The sequence below is a fragment of the Meles meles genome, chromosome 18, assembly GCF_922984935.1.
Source record: "Meles meles chromosome 18, mMelMel3.1 paternal haplotype, whole genome shotgun sequence".
In the NCBI taxonomy this organism is placed as follows: Eukaryota; Metazoa; Chordata; class Mammalia; order Carnivora; family Mustelidae; genus Meles; species Meles meles.
Window position 1 is genome coordinate 60,148,429 of NC_060083.1, and position 21,088 is coordinate 60,169,516.

Below are 21,088 nucleotides of genomic sequence, written 5' to 3' on the forward strand. Positions count from 1 at the left end.
AACTCTTGCCGGGGCAGATAAGACTGTAAACCGGGGGCGTCTGGGTGGCTCAGTGGGTTAAGCCTCTGCCTTTGGCTCGGGTTGTGGTCTCGGGGTTCTGGGATCGAGCCCCACATCGGGCTCTCTGCTCAGCAGAGCCTGCTTCCCCCTCTCTCTGCCTGCCTCTCTGCCTACTTGTGATCTCTCTCTCTCTTTGTCAAATAAATAAATAAAATCTTTAAAAAGAAAAAAAAAGACTGTAAACCAATAAAGACCTTCGCCATTTGCTTTAGGATACTCATGAAAAGTAAGATCTTCTAACAAAACGTGGCTCATCTTGGCAAACAACCCCCTCTCAGGAGGATAGTTTGCTCACCGGGGCAAACGGCTTGTTTATCAGACAACTGTTCCCTTATTGAGACTAGAATCTTTGAGACCTTCTGTTGGTTGTGTCCACCAGCCCTCAACAGCTACATCACAAAATGGCCCGGTTCTTCTGAGGTCTCAGCTTTGAGAGGCCTGCCTTGAACACTTAAGCCAAGACGCTTACACTCTGAAACGTACCCCTGACCTCCCCCAGCTGATGGACCAAGAGTGTCTCCGGGCTGACTCTGGTCCAGTGGAGCTCTCCCCTTCTGTTGTTGCTTCAGTCATGTTGGCCTTGGTTTGGTTCATCAACCCGTTATTCTGATGGTCCTTTGGGGGAGCTGGCCATTGATATTGGTGATGGAGGCACCGTACGAGCCTTGGACCGAGTTCACAGGTTGGGGACATACGTTTCTATTTTGTCATGACACTTTTACTCTGGGGGTTGTTGTCACCGACCGCCAACCCTGATCCCCTCACTTCTCTGCTCTCTCTTCCACACCGTACTCATCGTTATGCCTCACACAGGGTCTGCCATACAGTAAGAGCTCCGCGTATGTGTGCTAACAAGACGGGGATTGGTTCTTTTCATTGAACTCTGTAGTATGTCCCTCAGTATACTTTCTTACGGGTTTCAGACCCTTGCGCAGTAGGACTGATTTAAAAACGAACATACCATAATTTATACATCTAAACAAGGGTTGTTTCCTTCAAATTAGATTCCTTGGGAGTCTGTTCTTGTAGGACTGATACTACTATTTCTTGAGACATTTTCAAATACCTCTTCTGTAATTATGTCTTGATTTGCCAGCCTCAGGGGTGACAGGCCATCTTTTGTGTGTGTGAAAAATGTTTTGTTATTGGTGATTACAAACATATACAGATGTGAACACAATCACGCAATGATCAATTATCAACTTAGGACCAGTCTTATTTCATCTAAGCCTTTACTCCCTCTTTGCCCCACCTGGTTTATTTTGAAGGTAATCCTGGACAATACGTCATTTTGCTCTAAAATATTTCAGCATGTCCCTAAAAGACAGGGCTTCTTTGAAAAATGTTAGCCATAATACCATATCCCACCTTAAAAATTAGTAATTTTTTGGTATCACTGTATGTTCAAAGTGTTTAAGCTCCCTGGTTTCATAACACTTCATGAAAATCAGGATGGAAATCAAGTTCATGTACTGGAATAGGTTGATGTCTCGGGTCTGTTTTTTTCTTGAAAAGTTTTAACTGAAGTGTACTATATACAGATAAAAGTGTACAGCTCGGTGATCTCCCAACCCCTTGTAGGCCCTTCCCCCTTTCCTTCCGTTGGAGTTTATCTGATAAAGAATGTTTGTCTTGCAGGGTTGACATTCAGGCAATTGTTTTCCCCATGGTATCATTTGGCCTGTTCCTCTGTCCTCCGTGTCCTGTAAATTGGTGGTTACACCTACAGGCTTATCAGATCCGGTCAGTTTTCACCAAGACCATTTCCTAGGAGCTGCTGTTCACTCCCACCAGGAGGCTCGTCATTCCCGGGCTGTCTCTTTTGGGAAGCATCTTTCCAAGGTGGATGTGATTTTTACAAACAGGCGAAAGCCAGTCGGAGCTGAGCGCCGTGGGCAGTGTGGGTGCTCCAGCTGGAAAATGATGGTTTGTGAAAAACGAGGCGTGATCAAGTTACCAGCGATGTTCTCGATGTTCTCGTTTGGCTGCTCAACTGGCCCTGAAGGAAATTCCGCAGCCGCTCCGGAAATGGGCTGTGCATCCGACGTGCGGCCGCCCAGGGTGACTCACGCGGAGGGCGCAGCGGGGACACCGCCGCAGAACGCGCCGTGTGGGCGGACGAGCGCGGTGGCCCTCCCCGGTCCTGCGCCCCTCAGGGGCCGCGTCTCCGCGTGCATCCCACTCGAGCTTCGGAGCTGCGGCGGGAACGGCGCTGTCCCGCCGGAACGCCGCCCTCCTGGCCCCACGTCAGCTACACCGCGGGGTCCGGACGTGTAGACAAGACGACACTCGGCTCCACCCAGCCGCTCCCGAGCCCGGGCACTCGCTGCCTTACTCGGCGAGAATGTGGTCAGGGCACCGCAGGAGGAGCAGTGCACAAAAAATGAGGAGGGCCCGGCCCTCCGGCGCCGGCCGGATCTCGGGACAGCGCCCTGGGCCCGGCCCCGGGCAGCCGCAAAACCAGAAAGCGGGGCGGGGACCCGGGCCCGCGGCCTCCTTTGGCATCTCGCTCCGCCCCTCGCCCTCGCCCCGCCCCGTGACGCAAACAGGGCGGAGCCAGCGGCCTCTAGTGAGACCAGCCGGTGCGTCAGGGCCGGCGCCAATTCCGAGCTCCTCCCACGCCCGCCGGCCCCCGAGATGGCGCCTGCGCAGCGCGGCTCGGCCCGGGTGGAGCCCCCCTTCCCCTCCCCTAGCAACGGTCGTAGCGCCCGCCTCCGTCCGTCGGCTGCGCTCGCGCACGCGCGCTCCTTCTGGCCGCCCGGCCCCGCCCTCCCCGTCACCCGTAACAACCACTCGAGCCTCGCCGCGCCCCTCCCGCTCGCGCCCCCCAGCCCGCGGTCCACTCCCCGGAACCGGCGGCGGAGCTGCGGCCGCCGGCAGTGGAACGGCGACGGCACCACGGAGCCGCCGGCATGAGCGCCCCCCGCTTCCCCGCGTCCCGGGCCCGGCCTTTCTGACAAGAGGTAGGCGCGCGTCTCCGCGGCGGGCTCCGAGCGCGCCCCCGGCCCGGCCCCTCCCAGCGCCGCGAGGCTCTTCGCGGCCCCTTTGCTTCCTCCGCCGGGGCAGGAGCGGGCCCCACCGCCCCCGCTGCCCCGGTAGCCTCCATCCTCACCCCCGCCTTCGCACTCCGGGAGGCCTCCCTGGGGGAAGCAGACTTTGGGGTCCACGCCCGCCCTCGGCTCCCCACCCCCGGACTGGCCGGGGCTGGGGCCCCGCGGGAGCCGCGGCGCTGGACCCCCCGGACCTGCCCGAGGGCCCGGCCGCCCCTCCGCCTGCGCGCGGCGGACTCCCTGGTTCCGGCCATTGGCTAATTTTTAAGCACCGATTGTCATGCAATAGAGGCTGCCCTGGTCCAGGATGCCACCTGGCCGTTGTAACTCCGGAGTCCCACGTAGGACGTTTCTCCGGACCTGAGCATCCGAAGCGGGGCGCCGGCAGGAGTTGAGAAGCTCGTGAATTAGCAGGTTCCCCGGCGTAGTCACTCTGGGTTCTTCCGGGCTGTGGAATCCTGAATGGGTGTTAGAGTGTCTCCACCGAGCATTCTGCTTTTCAAGTCTCCCCCAACCCCCGCATCCCTTTTTATACCCTGTAACCAGCCTCCCCGTCTCTGGGAGATGCTCTAAAGTTAATTTTCCCCATTTCAGAATTGTGCACCAGCCTGGTCGGGCTTGCAGAGCGGAATAGAACGTGGTCCCGGCGCCTCGGGACCTGCCAGTCCCAGACCCAGTATTAGTGCCGGGCGGAGAGAGGCGCAGGACTCCGGAGTTTGGCTCTGAACGTTGTGATTTCAGAGTTGGACGTTCTTCGAGATTATCTCACCCGAAACCTCATTTTACAGAGGTGAAACCGAGTCCGAAGGAAGTCAAATGACTGCTTTGAGGTCACCGGGAGTAGTTCTGTAGCAGCTTTCGGACTGCCAGTGTTGATCAACAGAACCTGTTCTTGCCGGGAGAGATACGCTGAACAAACACACCAGGGAGTTCCAGACCTGGTAAAATGGAACGATAGAGATAAGAATCTTCTGAAATAAAATATATCTCCGTTTTTGTTTTTTTTTATTCCAGCTAGACTTTGGGCACCTTGAGGATATTCCGTTTTCTAGGTTCGAATATTCTCTGACCGTATTCAGCATGAAGTGACATCCTTAATGATTATTCTCAGCAGGACAGGTAGGCTCTTTGGATTTATCTTTCTTCCTCACTTTTTTTTTTTTTTTAGAAGATTTTATTTATTTGACAGGAAGGAGAGATCACAAGGAGGCAGAGAGGCAGGCAGAGAGAGTGGGGGGAAGCAGACTCCCCGCTGAGCAGAGAGCCCAATGCAGGGCTCGATCCCAGGACCCTGGGGTCATGACCTGAGCTGAAGGCAGAGGCTTAACCCACTGAGCCACCCAGGCGCCCCTTCTTCCTCACCTTTAAATAGGAAAGTAAAGTCACACAGAGGACTCCAAAAAACGTGTGTTTTTCAGAAAAATACGTGTAGACTGGCACCAGAGTGGGAATAGGTTATCCCGTAGGAGTCCTTTCTCTGGGAAGTAGGCAGCGTTTAGTGATTATTGACAGTCATCAACATCGGTCTGAGGCTGGAGGTCCACTCAGCTGGAGTGCTTGGTGTTGCTGTCCGTTTGAAGACAGGTCTCTGAAATTGCAGTCTACGCAGTTAGAAAACAGGGATTGACAAGTTTACTTTGAAGCTAGCTTTTGAGGAGTATTATAATTTGAGACACTGTAGGGTTTTTTCCCGTGTTTATTTTTGTGTGTCACCAGACTTAATATCTTGAGGTGCTATCACTTTTATTTAGCTAAGGCAGGGAAAATGATTCAGGAACTAATTATTGGATCATAACGTTTCAGTGCTGGAAAGAACTGGGATCCTGCACCCAGCCCAGCCCCTGGAGAGACCCCAGGGGGGCCGGAGCACAGCTGTTCCCTCATAACACTTGGACTTCATTCACCCTGTCTTACTGTCTTTTCACCTTCTCCTTCCTTGTACAGTCCAAGCGTCCTCTTCGGGATTTTGTGTGTAGGGAATTATGTGACCTATTGAGGTCCCTTTCTACAGTTAGACTGTGGTATGATGAGTAAATGCCCACATAATTTTTTCCAGACTTAATCATGGCTTTTTTAATCTTATATATTTGTATTTTGCAGGTGTGAGAGGATTGCTGTTGTGTTACAATCATGGTGCAGAAATACCAGTCACCCGTGAGGGTGTATAAACACCCCTTTGAATTAATTATGGCTGTAAGTACTTGACATTTTAATTTAGTCTTTGGCTGTTTTTTTTTTTTAAGTATTCAAATGGGATGATCTGTAAACAGGTGTTAATTTTATAATTTGTTTCCATTGCTCTGCTGTTACTTACTCTGTTTTTATGCTTATGATCAGGATCTAGAGTTCTTGAAATGTTTTTAAACCGTTAATCTTTAAAAATGAAAACCCGCGTGTTTTGTTTTTTTTTTAAATGCACCTCTGATTAATATGTGAATTTGAGTTAATTCTCTCTGAAAACACCGAAGTGGGTTTCTGACTAAATACTTCTTCCTCTGGATTTTGCTCTTTTTGTTTGTTCGTTGAAGTAGAAAAGGGATGTGGAGATTGGCTTTTCTTCCCTTTGCTGCTCCTTCAGAAGCATGTTCTGATTGTCGGAATTCGGTTATATAACAATGAGCACTACGAGATGGCGGGATGGCGTTCAATTTGATGATTCTAACGACTCTGCTGAATGAGTTTTTCCCCCTGAAGTCAAGTTCGTTGTGGCATAGCAGAACTCCACAAACGGGTTAACTCAAGCCTTAATTTTCTTTGTTATTCATCTGAAGAGTTTGGCTGAAAATAAGCATTTCACTAGATGCAAAACAAATCTTTTTCAATCACTTTTAGACTATTCTTGGGTATTCTTTCTTTTCTGTGTTACTGTTAAGGTGTAATACAGCCTAAGTACAGGAAATGCTTTGGTCATGAACATAACCATGGAAATGCCCAACTGGACCAAGATCAAGATCCAGATACCAGCCCAGCGAGGAGTCCCACTTGCCCCCTCCCTCCCACCTCAGAGTTAGCCGCTGCTCTGACTCCGGACGCCATTGATGAGTGTTGGCTGTTTCTGGTCTATATTTAACTAGAAACTCAGGTGTTTTTGCATCTGGCTGCTTCTGGGCAGCCTCGTTGGTGAGATCTATCCAGAGCAATATAGTTTTCAAAAATAACCCCCAAAACGCAAGCCGTCTCAAAGAAACAGTTTAGATTTAGGGAATTTTAAAAAACTGAGACGTAATTTACATACAGTGAAATGGTCACGTTCGGTGAACAGTTTGATCAGTTTTGATGGAAGAGTGACCCACACCTCTGTCGGATGCAGAACCTTCCCGCCCATTACCTCAGAAAGTTCCCTTGTGCCTCTTCTCGGTCCGTGTGAGGTTTTGGGGAGTTTTCTTTTGGCATGGGGGTGGTGTTTTTAGTTCTGCATTTCCTTTTTTTTTTTTTTTCTCTTGAAGATTTCATTTTTACATAATCTCTATGCCCTGTGCGGGGCTCGAACTCATAACCCCGAGATCAAGAGTCCTGTGTTTGACTGATGGAGCCAGCCAGGCGCCTCCGTGTTTCCCTTAAACACTAGGACTGTTCAGTATTTTCTGTGAATGGTTTATCAGAAAGGCTTGTTTCCTGTTTGCATGTTGTGCGTGCCGCTTTGGCTTTTGGTCGTATGCAGCAAAGACCCACTCCAGAGAGCCTGAGAAGGGGTATTGTTCGTGGGAACGCATGTGGTGCGATGGGGTGATGGGAATCGCGCAGAAACGCAGGAATGCAAACTGGCTGGGCTGAGCTCCAAGAACCGGGCCTTGGAAGGTGGTTCCCGGCAGCTCTGGGAACCTCAGCTGCACTTGTCCCTGGAACTTCACCCCGCGGGACTCGGCCTTGCTCCATAGTGGGGAGCCTCTCTTCCCCTTCCCCTGCCAGTCGGCTGCTTTGCCCACTCCTGGTTTTCCCTCCCCTGTGCTTCAGCTCCTGTGCCCTTTGAGCTATTCAGAGCCCCTCCAGCCCTAGCTCGGCCTGGTCACAAGTTCTCGATCACTGCATTCTTTCAGTTTCTAAGTGACCGAGTCTTGTCATGTTTCAGTTCAGATTCGAGAGACTCGATCTGGGCACCCCCGCCCCCACCCCCCCCCCGGAGTGAGGCTGTAGGTTATTGGCTAGCTTGTGGGTTATTCACCCCGGGCGGTGGCAGAGGCTGGTGGAGTTGGGGGAGAGGTGTGGGGAGCAGTGGGGCCCAGTGGCCCCCTGTGGGCCGGGCCAGGTCTGCAGCGGGCACAGGAGTTGGGAGTGGTGCATTCGTTTTGTAAAACTTTCAGTAGATCTTAAAAGCTCAATGTAACTCTGATTGTGGGAGGCAAAGGTTTTTTGGAGTCACTTCTGCAGACATTAGTTCATAAAGAGGAGTTTTGACTGTCTAATGATCAACTTCCTTATTTTCCTTACTTGACTATTTTCAAAATGGTGACTTTTGTCCTGCCCATTTTATGCGTGGATTTACAGAAGAATTTGAAATTGAAGTTCTGAACCATCCCACTAAGCTTTTAAAATAAACTCATTTTTAAATTGCTTTTGTTTTGAGGCAAGTAGTCGTTTTCTTTTGGGTTGTGGAAAATATTTTATAATCTGAAAATGAAATATATTCTCCTTCCAGAATGAGACAGGAGCTAGAATGTTTTAAGTTTTGTATGGTGTCATTGGCCACTTTTTGGACTGGAATTGTATGTCCTACAATTTTCTTTATTTACCTTGCTTTATTGTTTTTTTTCATTGAGGAGGAACAGTAGTATAATAGATTTAGTCTGGAAATATTCTGTGCCGTTCTTCAGGGTGAAGAGAGACAGTTAAAGCAGGAACAAAACTCTAGCTTCAAGAGAATTTTTTTTTTTTAAGACTTTATTTTTAAGTAAGCTCCTTACCCAGTGTGGGGCTCGAACTTTCAGTCCAGAGACCCGAGAGTCCCATGCCCTACCGACTGAACCAGCCAGACGCCCCTGCAGGGAAAGGGATTTGAGAGAGCGCCACAGCCAGGGCTGGGTAGTGGTGGGAGTGCTGGGCAGGTGGTCGGCCTGGGGAATCCATTTGAGCTTCTAAGTCTTGCTTCAGGGTGGCCCCTGGGGGGAGGATACTGTTGGGGAAAATACCAGTCAGTTGACACATGGCCTTGTCTGTCAACTGGGAGAGTGACTGAGTTCAGTATTGCCAGAAAATGGCTTAGGTGGAAATTGCCTAGTGTAACTAGCGATAGGTGGGCCTCCTCTTTGTTAATTGCATTTGATTGATTTAATGAAAATTTATCTTTTGGGATCAGTGTACCCGTAGCATGAAGAAATCATGTTGATGCTTTCACTGACTCCTTTGAATTAGATGGCAAGCAAGCAAGATGGAGGGGAGTTTGCCCCCGGGCCCTTAGGGCATTTTGAGGGCTTGCTTTTGTGAGACGTTTGCCCAGAAGCAGCATGTTAGTGCTTCAGTGAGTGGAGAAATGGCCTGAGAGCCCCTGTCTCTCCTTGGAGGGTGAGGAGCCCAAGGCGCACGTAGTCGGCCTTTCGGCAGCCTGCAGGGGCTCCCCAAAGTTCATGTTCCCCAGCTTGCCTCTGGCTTGTGCAGTCTCTGCCTGGACTGCCGGGAGGCATAATGTATCCCTGAAGGACAATTAAGATTTGGGGTCTCACCCAGGCAGAGCGAGGGGATCCCACAGAGCAGGAGCTTGGCATGGCAGGGAGGACTCTGATGCGCTCGCAGGTGAGTTTCATGTTGACATTTCTGGGGGGAAACACAGTTTTGAAACGAAACATTTTCAAGCACAGCTTTCCCCCTGATGTTGCAGGCCTCTTCCTGCCAACCCGAGGAGAGGTGAAGGAGCGGGGAGAGGTGGAAGAGGGCGTGGGAGGGTGGCTGGGACAGGGCCCCGTACCTCTGGGCTGCTGGGAAAGGGCCTGCCCTCTGTCTTCCGCGGCCCAGGGAGCCAGCCTGGCGCCAGCGCGCCCAAGTGGGGTGAGGACTGGCCCCTTATCCCTTTCGGCCCCAGGCCCCAGGACAGCTATTGTTTTGACCTGGTGGAGCCTGTGATGGGCGAGGCCCCGTCGCCCCCCCCATGCCAGCACGGTGTGGCCCAGGGCTCTGCTCTCAGGAGCACCAGCCGCCTTCCAGCGTCCCCTGCCATCTGCGGTCCAGCAGACACAGCCTCTGACTGTGTCCTCCGGTCCCGCGTTTCTGTCCCTTTGTCTCCTGCTTGTTCCATCTTGTATGCCTTCAGGTCACCCCGTGTTCTCCTGCCAGACGCTGTGTCCACTTGGCAGTCCCATTTGTGTGACCTCTTACTGTCTCACCTGCTGTAAACTCCCGTGCTCTTCCTCGAGGCCCTTCCTGTCCTGCTTTCTCTGTTTGACCTTACTTCACAAACATGGATTTTTAAATGCGTCCTGTGCTGTTCTGGGCGCCGCACGGTGTTTTTCCGGCCTGTGCACCCTTTTGACAGTTCCCTCCTCCCCTTCCCTGCTTGCTTCTCCCCATCCCGTTTGTGTGAGTCCCGGTCCTGCTGACCTCGCCCACCTCCCCGGCCTCTGAGGGGCAGCCCGGGCCTCTCCTGCTCCTCCCATGTCTTGTCATCAGGCTCGTCAGGGTCAGCTGCTTCCCCGGCTCCCCGGGGTTTATGCTCCCGGTTCCGCGCCGCTATTCATACGTTCCTCGGGGGCAGTGACTTCGCGGAGTTGTTCTCGTTCCCTCACGTGTTGGCGCTGAGCACGTCTAGGCCCCGGCTTGCACCCGGTCAGCGGACGTCTGTGTGCAGAAGCTTTGGGAGGTGGGTCTGCTGGGAGCTCAGACCGCACGTGTAACCCCATGGCCCGTTTTCAGACGAAAGAGTATGTTTTCTCCGTGGAAGACAAGTGACGCACTGCGATTTTCAGTTACCAGCGCTTCCTCTAGGAGCAGAGAGAGCCCTTTTGTGATGAATCTGACTTTTTTTTTTTTTACATCTTCATAAAGTATACGAAGCCCTGTTGACCGGCAGCTCACCAGTAGTTCGAGCGACGCGCTTTTGTGGGTTGAACAAACAGAGAAGGCGTTTGCCGGTGAGCAGTCGCCACTGAGGTCCCTACCACCACCCCCCCCCCCCGCCCCGCTACATTTGCTTGTGCTCTTCTCTGTCGTATTTTTGTTTGTTTCATTCTTTGTGTTTTTAGCCTCTTTTCCCTTTCCCCAGGTGTCTCCTGGCTTCCCGCTGAGACTAGATGAGGAGGGCAGGCGGGAGAGATTTGCTGTGAGTTGGGTGCACGTCTAGTCCCTGCCACAGACCAGCTGGGGCCCAGTGACTAGGCCAGTTACCTGGTGTCGGGCTGTGGTGTGGAGGAATTAGCCCGCAGACAGAGCAGGGAGGACAGGGCCTAGCGATTCCCACGCCCTCCCCACTTCCCTACCTCAAATACGAGGTGAAATGAATCAATAAGTAAATGACTTCTCTGAATGTGTGTATTTCTTTTATTTTTAAGATTTCTTTTAGATTAAACAGGAATTCCTACTTATATTTAGGCTTTATTCTATTCATTCAAGTTTTCTGTATCAAAACATTAGGGGATGCCTGGGGACCCCAGGCAGACTTGTATTGGGGGCTGCTGTGAGAAGAGCCCCACGTTGAGTTGAACTGAGGCTGGTCTTTTTGGGGTGAGAGCGAGGTGTGCAGAAATCCGGGAAATAGAGCGCTTCCTGCGGAGGCGGCCCGGCCCATGAGCCACCCCACTTCCATCGTTGCTCAGGTTGGCTGGGGCGGAGGGGCACAAGTCCACTGGAACCCGGACATGCTTTGTCCTTGCTCACCCTTCCTGGCAGCCACCTGCCTCCTGAAGCCCCGTGCATCATCCCGAAGAAATTTTCTCCCTCTGACTTGAGTCGCACGCATGTGGGGCTTTGAGCGGCATTTTAGATTTAAGTGTTGTCGTCCCTTCTCTCGTTGTTGTTGTTTTCTTTTTTTAATATTTTATTTTATTTATTTGACAGAGATCACAAGCAGGCAGAGAGGCAGGCAGAGAGAGAGGAAGGGAAGCAGGCTCCCTGCTGAGCGGAGAGCCCGATGCGGGGCTCCATCCCAGGACCCTGAGATCATGACCTGAGCCGAAGGCAGAGGCTTAACCCACTGAGCCACCCAGGCACCACTCATTGTTCTTCTTGAAGCACATCTTCTTCCTCTCATCCTAGATTTCATCCCTGGGCCTTTCAGCATCCCTGACTCTGGTTTCCCAGTTTCTCATGGTGATACTGAAATACGTCCTCGCATTGATCGAGGCGGGGTTGTATCTTCAGGCAGCTTGATGGGCAGTGGGATTTGTTTTTACTCAGAGGTGAATAATCGGTGTCATGTATTTTGGGTAGCTGACTTTCAGCAATTTATTCAAGTCCAGGAATGGAGGGAAATGATCCAGTTTCTTTGGTGGCGTATTAAGGTCAGTTTTCAGTGGGGGGATATTGTAGTCTTCTCATTTATAGGCTGTACAAGTGCCATAGTGTGAGTCCTATCGCATTTAATACAAGCTGGGGTGTAATTAGTCAGGCTCACTTAGTTCTGGAAATGGACAATTATAGTACACTTCCATTACATGCTCCTTTGTATAGAACTAGGCATTTTCCCTTCTCTTACACCCACTTGCCAACACGTTATGCATTCCAGATTATTTTTAATGTGCTAGGGTGAAGACAGTTGTGGTTCGGTAGGAAATATCCAAAGGAGAAATAAAGCAGGATCTGACTCAGCTCCTTGCCTCTTTGATTTACCTGTTTTTGTGAAAACACAAAATACCAGACAGAAACCCCGAAACCTTGTGTTACGGACATTTTCAAGCATGTATGAGTAGAGAGGATGAAGTGTCCAGTTAGTGCCGCGGGCCCATGGCCCCTGCCGGCAGGAGCAGCGCTTTGCCCCTACAACTGTGTCATCTGCCCCTCCCCCTTCTTTGCCTGGTGTATTTCAAGTAGATTTCAGACATCTTGCGAACTCATCCCTAACTCCTGAAGCATGTATCTCTAACCAATAAGGACCTTTTTCTTTTGTAAACACAGTTACCACAATGTCCTCATCATATTGAACAAAAACACTGTGTTCAGACTTATCTTGACTGTCTAGGACGATGTCTTTTCAGAAATTGTTTGGATCCCGCTCCAGATCAGCCATTGCTCTTGGTTTTTGTGTCTTCATTCTCCACGCTTCTCCCACATTCTCCCTTCCCTTTGTTTCCTTTCATGCCCTCACTTTGTTAGAGAAACTGGGTCATCGTCCAGTCCCGTCCCCCTGACCTTTGGCTGACTTGATTGTTCACAGTAGCGGATAGGAGCAGATGGAGCCTCGAATCAGGTCAGCGACTTGTAGCAGCTCTGGCTGAAATGCTTGATGACGGCGATTGGCCTTACTGATTTAGTGGCGAAAACCTGCTGCTCCTCTTTGGCCGCAGTGACCCTCTTCAAGAATGTGGACTTGCAAATAAGATGCAAAATACTCTTTCCCATTAAACTGAGTCTATCCATAGTTACTTTTTAACCGACTTCATCGGTTCTAATTTTTCACACAGAAAGCACTTGAAAGGAGTTCATCTCCTGGCAGGTCTGACTGAGAGCGGAGGGTGCTGGTGGAGGCCTGGCTGGGGGCTAGTGAGGTGAGGGCGGGTGGGGGTGGTCTGAGGGGTCTGGCTAACGGTGCTTCTTCCATGGGAGCCCTGGGTAGGGATATCAGGCTGGTCGGAGAAGTGAGCACAGAGAAGTTCGCTGAAGAGAGGCTGTGGCTTGCCTGGTGTCGTAACTGAGTCTTCGTTCTTGGTTTTAACCTGTGTAAGCGGGAAACAGTCTTGTGTATTTCTCAGGGAGTGACTTACATGTTGAAACCGAGAGCATGTGCCGCATTCAGATTCTTTTGCTGGGTCCAATTTGATGTTAGGTGAACTCGCCTGTTTTGTTTTTTTTTTAAATCAAAAGTTTATGTATGTGTCACTATCACTCTCTATAAGGTGACTGCTTTATGTGTCTTGATGCGTGCTGGATCCCTTTTCCATTCAGAAATCTTGCCATCTGTTGCATGGCCTTCCTGCGTGTTTCTGCGCTGGCGCGTCCAGAGTGCACTTGGAGTTGCTGATAAGCACGCGGTGTGTCAGTGTCTTGGATATTTTTTTTGTAAAGATTTTATTTATTTATTTGACAGACAGAGATCACAAGTAGGCAGAGAGGCAGGCAGAGAGAGAGGAGGAAGCAGGCTCCCTGCCGAGCAGAGAGCCCGATGCGGGGCTCTATCCCAGGACCCTGAGATCACGACCTGAGCTGAAGGCAGAGGCTTAACCCACTGAGCCACCCAGGCACCCCTGTTTTATTTTATTTTATTTTTTTTAATATTTTATTTATTTGACAGAGAGAAATCACAACTAGACAGAGAGGCAGGCAGAGAGAGAGAAGGAGGCAGGCTCCCTTGACAGACAGAGATCACAAGTAGGCAGAGAGGCAGACAGAGAGAGGGAGAAGCAGGCTCCCTGCTGAGCAGAGAACCCGATGTGGGGCTCTATCCCAGGACCCTGAGATCACGACCTGAGCTGAAGGCAGAGGCTTAACCCACTGAGCCACCCAGGCGCCCCGGTATCTTGGATATTTGATTAGAGGCTGCATGTGGGACTCTGCGGCCTGTGCCTCTGACCGATCTCACCTCTCTCTCCCGACTTCCATGCCTTTCTGGGGGCAGACAGACGACTCCTCTGATGATACTTGTTTTGCTGTTTGGGGACCACCGGTTGTATCTTTCGTGTTTTCTTGGCCTCATAAACATCATGGTGCTTTAATTGGTAGTTAATGCTGTCTTAGAACCATCCAGTTCTCTCTCACCGGACATGTCTTCCTGGGCAGCCTCAGTTAAACCCATGGCTTCAGCTGTTACTTTATAAACAGAAGCTCTCAAAGTTTATCTTCAGCCGAGACTCCCACTCAGGAGCTCCCAGATTCCCAGCCAGCTGCCTGCTAGGACATCTCCATTTGACTATATACAAATTTAGTGTCTCTGAAACAGAAGCCACTCCCTCCTCCTGCCTGTGCAAAGAACACAGCCTAACAGAAAACAAATACACAAAAAAAACAAACCAAAAAAACCCCAGTAAAATGCCACTCGGAAGCTCTGCCTTTTCCTGTGATCTGCTTCTGACGAGTGCCACGTGGCTTGCTCTGCCGTCAGACCAGAAACCTCGGCGACCCTGGCTGCCGTCCTGGCAGGCTCAGTGATGACCAGACCCTCCCCTGTGCAGAATGTCTCCTGAACCGTTTGTCTTTCTTTTTCTCCCTCCCTCCCACTTTTTTTTTTTTTTTAAGTTTTATTTATTTAAGTCATCTTTACACCCCAGGTGGGGCTGGAACTCACGACCCCGAGGTCAGGAGTCACGTGCATGCTCCTCTGACCCAGCCAGCCAGCCACCCCACCTGAACTGTTTCTGAATCTGCCCTTCTCCAGTCACGTTGGCTTCCTCTCCGTTGGCAGTTCCTGGCGTCCTCAGGGCCTCTGGACTCTCACTTCTGACCCCATCTCACCCACCTGCTCTTTGGGCTGCCGCCAGGGGCTCTGATTATAAACCTGAGCATGTTCTGTGCTGGAGGTCTTAAGTGTCTGCCTCGCACCTTCGAAGTGAGGCTCCAGTTGGTACCCAGCTCGGTGCCCGGGGCCCTTCCCCCCTCCTCCTGCTTGTCTCCCCAGCCTCACCTCCCTGCAGGAGCCCCCCACGGCTGCCACCCGGCCAGCTCTGTTGGACCAGTTGGAGTTCGGTCAGCGTGCTGTGCTGCTATTTCCCGCAGCCTCTGGGCCTTTCTGCCAACTGCCTGGGGGTGTCCCTCCCTCTTCCCCACCTGGTGGGCTCTAGCTGGTCTCACTCCCTTCTCCCAGGTGGGACTCCCTCTCTCTGCTCTCACGGGCTGCTCTCACTTCACGGGTCTCTCCACTTGCAGCTTGTAACACGAGCGTGGAGTGAGCTCTCCGGGGCAGACTTGGCCGAAGAATCGGTCAGTCTTGGATCTGCGCTTGTGTTCCTGTGAGCCTTCTGCTTCTGGTGCTGAACATTTTGACCAAAGGTCACATTGGGTCATATTCTTTTGGTTGGACGCATTCACTACTTATATTCGAATTATGTTTTGAAGGAATCTGACTCAGATCATGTTTTGTGGGTAGAACAGTGTCTATATTCAGTGAAGTTTGTAATTGCTATAGTTGACGAAAAAAATGTGTCCTAGTTTATGTATCATTTGGTGTTTTGAGTGGCTTTTCTCCCATAGTGATGAAGACCAAATATAAAAGAATTTCATTTCTCTGGTTCTCCTATAGAACATAAAATTCATTTAAAAATTATTGACTCTGGGGCGCCTGGGTGGCTCAGTGGTTTAAGCCACTGCCTTCAGCTCAGGTCATGATCTCAGGGTCCTGGGATCGAACCCCGCATCGGGCTCTCTGCTCAGCAGGGAGCCTGCTTCCTCCTCTCTCTCTACCTTGGTCTCTGCCTATTTGTGATCTCCCTCTGTGTCAAATAAATACATAAAATCCTTAAGAAAAGAAAAAACACGTTGACTCTGGTAATATGGTAGTCTGGTTTTTGGTGTGTGTGTGTGTGTGTGTGTTTCTTTTTTTTGAGATATCTTCAAGTTTAAACCTGAAAGGTTGATTATCATATGACTCTTTTTCCTTAAGGAATAAGTTACTCTGTAATATTAGGTAGTCCTAATCATAAATGTGTGTGTTTCTCTTCTTTTTCGTAGCTGAATCCCTGTGTGTGTCTTAAAAACCAAGTCCAGCCTAAAAGCTGTAAGGTTCAGATTTTTTTTTTAGTCTTTTTTTTTTAAAGATTTTATTTATTTATTTGAAACACAGAGATCACAGGTAGGCAGAGAGGCAAGCAGAGAGAGAAGGGGGAAAGCAGGCTCCCTGCTGAGCAGAGAGCTCAATGCGGGGCTCGATCCCAGGACCCTGAGACCATGACCTGAGATGAAGGCAGAAGGTTAACCCACTGAGCTACCCAGGCACCCTGTAAGGTACAGATTTTAAGAAGTAAATTCATTTACTTTAGGAAATCGTTGGTTGTATTGCAGGATTTATGCTGTTAATATTCAGAACTCTTCCCCAAACACCTGTTGTCTTCGTTTTACTTTAAACACACAGTTGGTGTAGAATGCAAATTCTGGCATTTCTAAGCTCTGATTCTCTACTGAATCAGGATCTTCTGAGAGTCGGCTCAGCGGCGTGGCCGGTTCTGATACGGTCTCAGGTTTGAGAACCACGGGCGTAGCTCTCCTTAATTAGAATTTGTAGCAAATGGAATAGGAGGAAGGGAAGATGGTTTCAGTTATAACTTTCACATTTTTGGAAAGGACTAGATCCTGCGACAGGCTGTCTTATAGGGACCCTTGTTACATTCTGTTTTCTTCCGAAGGATCCGGCGTGCCAAGAGAGAGACTGTTGGTCTGCTTTTTGTGCTTCTCCAGGCCACCGTTCTTGAGTTTGTTCTGTGATCCCAAAGTTATAGCACGCGTTTCTTTGCACTCGCCTTAATTTAATTATTTGTGTGACTTTCGTAATTTTCAGGTGGAGGAGGTTTGTACTATATCTTAGTGTGGTAGGTAGACAGGTGTATAAAACCTGCCACGTTAGCCATTTCTGAGTGTGTGGTTCGGCTAAGTGTGCACAGCGTTATGCAGCCGTCACTGCCATTCACCGGCGGGACTTTTTCACCTTTCCGCACAGAAACTTTGTGCCCGTTACACACCAAGCCCCATCCCCCACCTCCTGGCAGACACCCTGCGTCTCTTTTTGCTTTCTGTTTCTGAATAGAACTATGACTGTTCCTTATGTGAGCGGAATCCTACATTTGTCCTTTTGTGATTTGCTTTTTACCCAACATCATTTCTTCACGGGTCATCCATGTTGTAGCAGGTGTCCGAATTTCCTTTTTAAGGCTGGCTCGTCTATTTCCTGTATCTACCACATTTTGTTTCTCTGTTCGTCCATCAGTGGGCACTTGGGTTGCTTCTACTTTTTGGCTGTTGTGTTTACTGTGCACTTTTAAGATCTGGTTTTTGACTATAATGTCAAGAAGAAAAATGTGGTGCTTTCTAGGTTTTTTTGTCCTTTGTATTTTTTTAAAAAAGATATTATTTATTTATTTGACAGAGAGAGAGAGATCACAAGTAGGTAGAGAGGCAGGCAGAGAGAGAGAGGAAGAAGCAGGCTCCCTGCTGAGCAGAGAGCCCGATGCGGGGCTCGATCCCAGGACCCCGGGATCATGACCTGAGCCAAAGGCATAGCCCTTAACCCACTGAGCCACCCAGGTGCCCTGTCCTTTGTATTAATAGATTCTAGATCCAAAAGACAACTTCCTTGAAGAATTATACCCCTGGATTTGGTCCCGTCTATTCAAAGTATATCTGTAATTTACATCTCGTGGCTGCCGTTGCTGCTGGGTTCTGAAGAAAGACCAGCACCTAACAGCAGGGGTAGAGCCCCCAAAGTACAGTGGTGGCTCCCACCGTCGGGGGCGAGAAGTGGCAGAGAGAACAGGGAAGTGGGCGCTGGAAGGCCCCGGCGGTGCGACTTGCACATCAGGCCTCTAATAAATAGCGCGCGACAGATATGTTCCCGCCGGGCTGATACAGCTCCTGCTTCCGGCCTCCTGATGATGGAGTTTTTATTCTGGTTCATGAAGCCGGATAATATTTCCGCAGCTCATTACATTCTTTTATGTGGGCAAACACATGGCATCTTTCAAAGCTGACAGCTGCGATTCCCTGGAACACCAGATGCTTTTCTGAAGTCCATGGGTTTATTTTTTACACTCTGGAAAGTCAAACAGTACTCTGCCAAATCCAACTTGATTTGAGGAGGAATATGCAAAATTGCTATTTTTGTTGCCACCTATAGACTCTGTTTGCCGTTGATGAGACGAGCAGTTTATGGATTAGGGATGGTTTTGGTAAGTCGTGGCGTGTTGTGGAGGCCGTTGGATCTTGCGTGGCTCAGTCATGTGATTGCACATGAAACCTGAGAGAAGAAAAACCTTTCATAGCGCTCCACACACTCTTACTTGCCTGGGGCTTTAGTAATTGTGGCCTGTGGAACATTCAACCTTCAAGATTTATTGACGGAAGTATCTTAAGTATAAAGGTCTACTTAAAAGATGTGTCTGCTCCGGTTTTTTCCTAACCACAGTTGACCCTTGAACACAGGGGTTAGGGGCATGGACCCTCCCCTCCCCCCAGTGCAGTTAAAAATCTGCTTATAACTTTTTTTTTAAGATTTTATTTATATATTTCACACGCACACACACACACACACACACACACACACAGAGATCACAAGTAGGCAGAGCAGCGGGCGGAGAGAGAGAGAGAAGCAGTCTCCTAGCTGAGCAGGGAGCCTGACATGGGGCTCCATCCCAGGACCCTGAGATCATGACCTGAGCTGAAGGCAACTGTTTAACTGACTGAGCCACCCAGGCGCCCCAGAAATCTACATGTAACTTTTTTTTTTTTTTTAAGATTTTTTAATTTATTTGACAGAGAGAGACACAGTGAGAGAGGGAACACAAACAGGGGGAGTGGGAGAAGCAGGCTTCCCGCCGAGCAGGGAGCCTGAGGCAGGGCTCGATCCTTGGACACTGGGATCACGACCTGAGCCAAAGGCAGAGGCTCAGCGACTGAGTCACCCAGGCGCCCCTGCATATAACTTTTGCTGGACCAGAAACTTAACCAGTAATAGCCCGCTGTTGACTGGAGCCTTACTGGTCACATAAGCAGTTGACTAACGCAGATTTTATGTCTGTCATGTACCGTATTCCTACAATCAAATGAGGTAAAGAAAAAATGTTAAGAAAGTCATAAAAAATACATTTACCACACTGTACCTTATTTATTGAAAAAATCTGTGTATTTGTGGCCCTGCACGGTTCAGACTGTGTTCAAGGGTCCATTGACGTGTCCTTCAGTTCTCTAACAGGGATCGGCTAATGTTGTGTTTTTTTATTTGGACGGTCAAAAAAAAGTACGAGATCACCTGGGTGCCTGACATAGCTAAGTGGTATTGGACAGAACGTGGTTTCCTGCTAGGGTTATTTGGGGGTGCCCAATAATAGTGTTACTTTTTTTTTTTTTTTTAAGATTTTTATTTATTTATTTGACAGAGATCACAAGCAGGCAGAGAGGCAGGCAGAGAGAGAGGAGGAAGCAGGCTCCCCGCTGAGCAGAGAGCACGATGCGGGGCTCGATCCCAGGACCCTGGGATTATGACCTGAGCGGAAGGCAGAGTCTCAACCCACTGAGCCACCCAGGTGCCCCCAGTAATACTGTTTTCACGGTTGAAAGCAAATGCGAGAAGAATTGAGGTGGAATTACCGTGTAGAAGATGTGTTTGAGTCAAGTGTAGGCTAAGGTGCCTCGCAGACAGGGAGCTGTACAAATAAAGATTTGACTAAAGAAAGCAGCAGGCATGGCGGGTCGACGTGCAGCCCCTCCCGGCGGGCCCGCAGGTCTGAACGCGCTGTGCCCGGCCGTCACTTTGTGTCTGCGCTGAAGGAGACGTCGGCTCCAACGGCTCCAACAACTCGTCGCCCTTCCTAGTAAACGTATGTCGTGGGCTTTATAATTGTATGTGTGTATTTACCTAGTTTGTACATATTTAAGTGACGTAATAATAGAAATAACTGGTCAACACCAGAGGTCCAAAAACCTTTTCTCAAAAGGCGCTCATACGTTATTCAGGCTTTGGTGCGCACCGTCCTGGAGTTCGATTTTGCTGCACTTGCGTGAATCCGGGGCAGCCGGGTCCTTAAGTTGGGTTTGCTCGAAACCCAGCCTGAGGCTGAAAACAACCAGAGGTGGGGCCGGGCTTTGACACAGCAGCGTGCAGCCCTTCTGTGCGGTGAACTGAGCCCGTAGTGGTAGCTTGTTCGCTTGACTGTCCCTTAGTTGGATCGGCCGGCCAGGAACGCAGAAGAGGAGTTGGTCGCGCCCTCAGCTTCTGGGTCTGACTTAGAGCCGTGGAAATCTACATGGTGTACACACTGTGACAATGTCACCTGACTGTGGAAAGGTGTGTGTGCGGGTCCTTTTACGTTCGTGATTTTTTTTTTTTTAATTAAAGATATTTATTTAGTTATTTGACAGCGAGAGAGAGAGATCACAAGTAGGCAGAGAGGCAGGCAGAGAGTGAGAAGGAAGCAGGCTCCCCGCCAAGCAGAGAGCCCGATGCGGGACTCGATCCCAGGACCCTGAGATCATGACCTGAGCCGAAGGCAGCGGCTTAAACCACTGAGCCACCCAGGCGCCCCTTACGTTCGTGATTCTTAAAGTCATGTTTCTTTTTCATGAAAGGAATTTTTGATTGTTTTATAAATGGTCCTCAAATACAATGGCATCATATTTTTAACTTTAAAAGTTTAAAACTTTTGGGGCATCTGACCGGCTCAGTTGGAAGGGCATGTGATTCTTGATCTCGGGGTTGTAAGTTCAAGCCCCACGCTGCGTACAGAGATTACTCAAAAATAAAATCTTAAAAAGTAGCATATACACTGTGTTAATTCCACAGATCTAAGTTAGACCCAGAAGAAATGGAGGACGCTGCCGGTATCCCACTGACTGCTTGCACTTACTCTGTGGGCAGGGCCCCCACCAGCTTTCTTTGGATATAGTTGACATTTAACATTGTATTAGTTTAAGGTGAACAGCTGTGCTTGGATAGATGTACATATTTGTGAAATGATCATTACAATAAGTTAATTCAATATCCATCACCTCACATAGTTAACACATTTTTTTCTTGTGGTAACATTTAAGATGGACTCTTAGTAGCTTTCGAATATGCAGTACAGTATTACTGATTATAACCTCTGCGCTGTGCGTTACAGCCCCAGGACTTACCGGGTTTTTCTTTGTTTGTTTTTAAAGACTATTTATTTATCTATTTATTTTAGAGAGAGAGAGAGAGACCAGGCGCTGGTGAGCGGGGGTGG

At 49.6% G+C, this 21,088-nt stretch overlaps 1 protein-coding gene across 2 annotated transcripts in view; it reads left to right on the forward strand.

Annotated features, from left to right (window-relative positions):
- The first annotated feature begins 2,874 nt into the window (after positions 1–2,874).
- SEC14L1 (SEC14 like lipid binding 1) overlaps positions 2,875–21,088 on the forward strand; it is a 54,390-nt gene continuing 36,176 nt past the window's right edge. For both annotated transcript variants that reach the window (XM_045984695.1, XM_045984696.1), the window contains exons 1-3: positions 2,875–3,023; positions 4,125–4,229; positions 5,211–5,303. In XM_045984695.1, the coding sequence (XP_045840651.1) occupies positions 5,241–5,303 (63 nt within the window). In that variant the 5' untranslated portion in view covers positions 2,875–3,023; positions 4,125–4,229; positions 5,211–5,240. The remainder of the gene's footprint in view (positions 3,024–4,124; positions 4,230–5,210; positions 5,304–21,088) is intronic.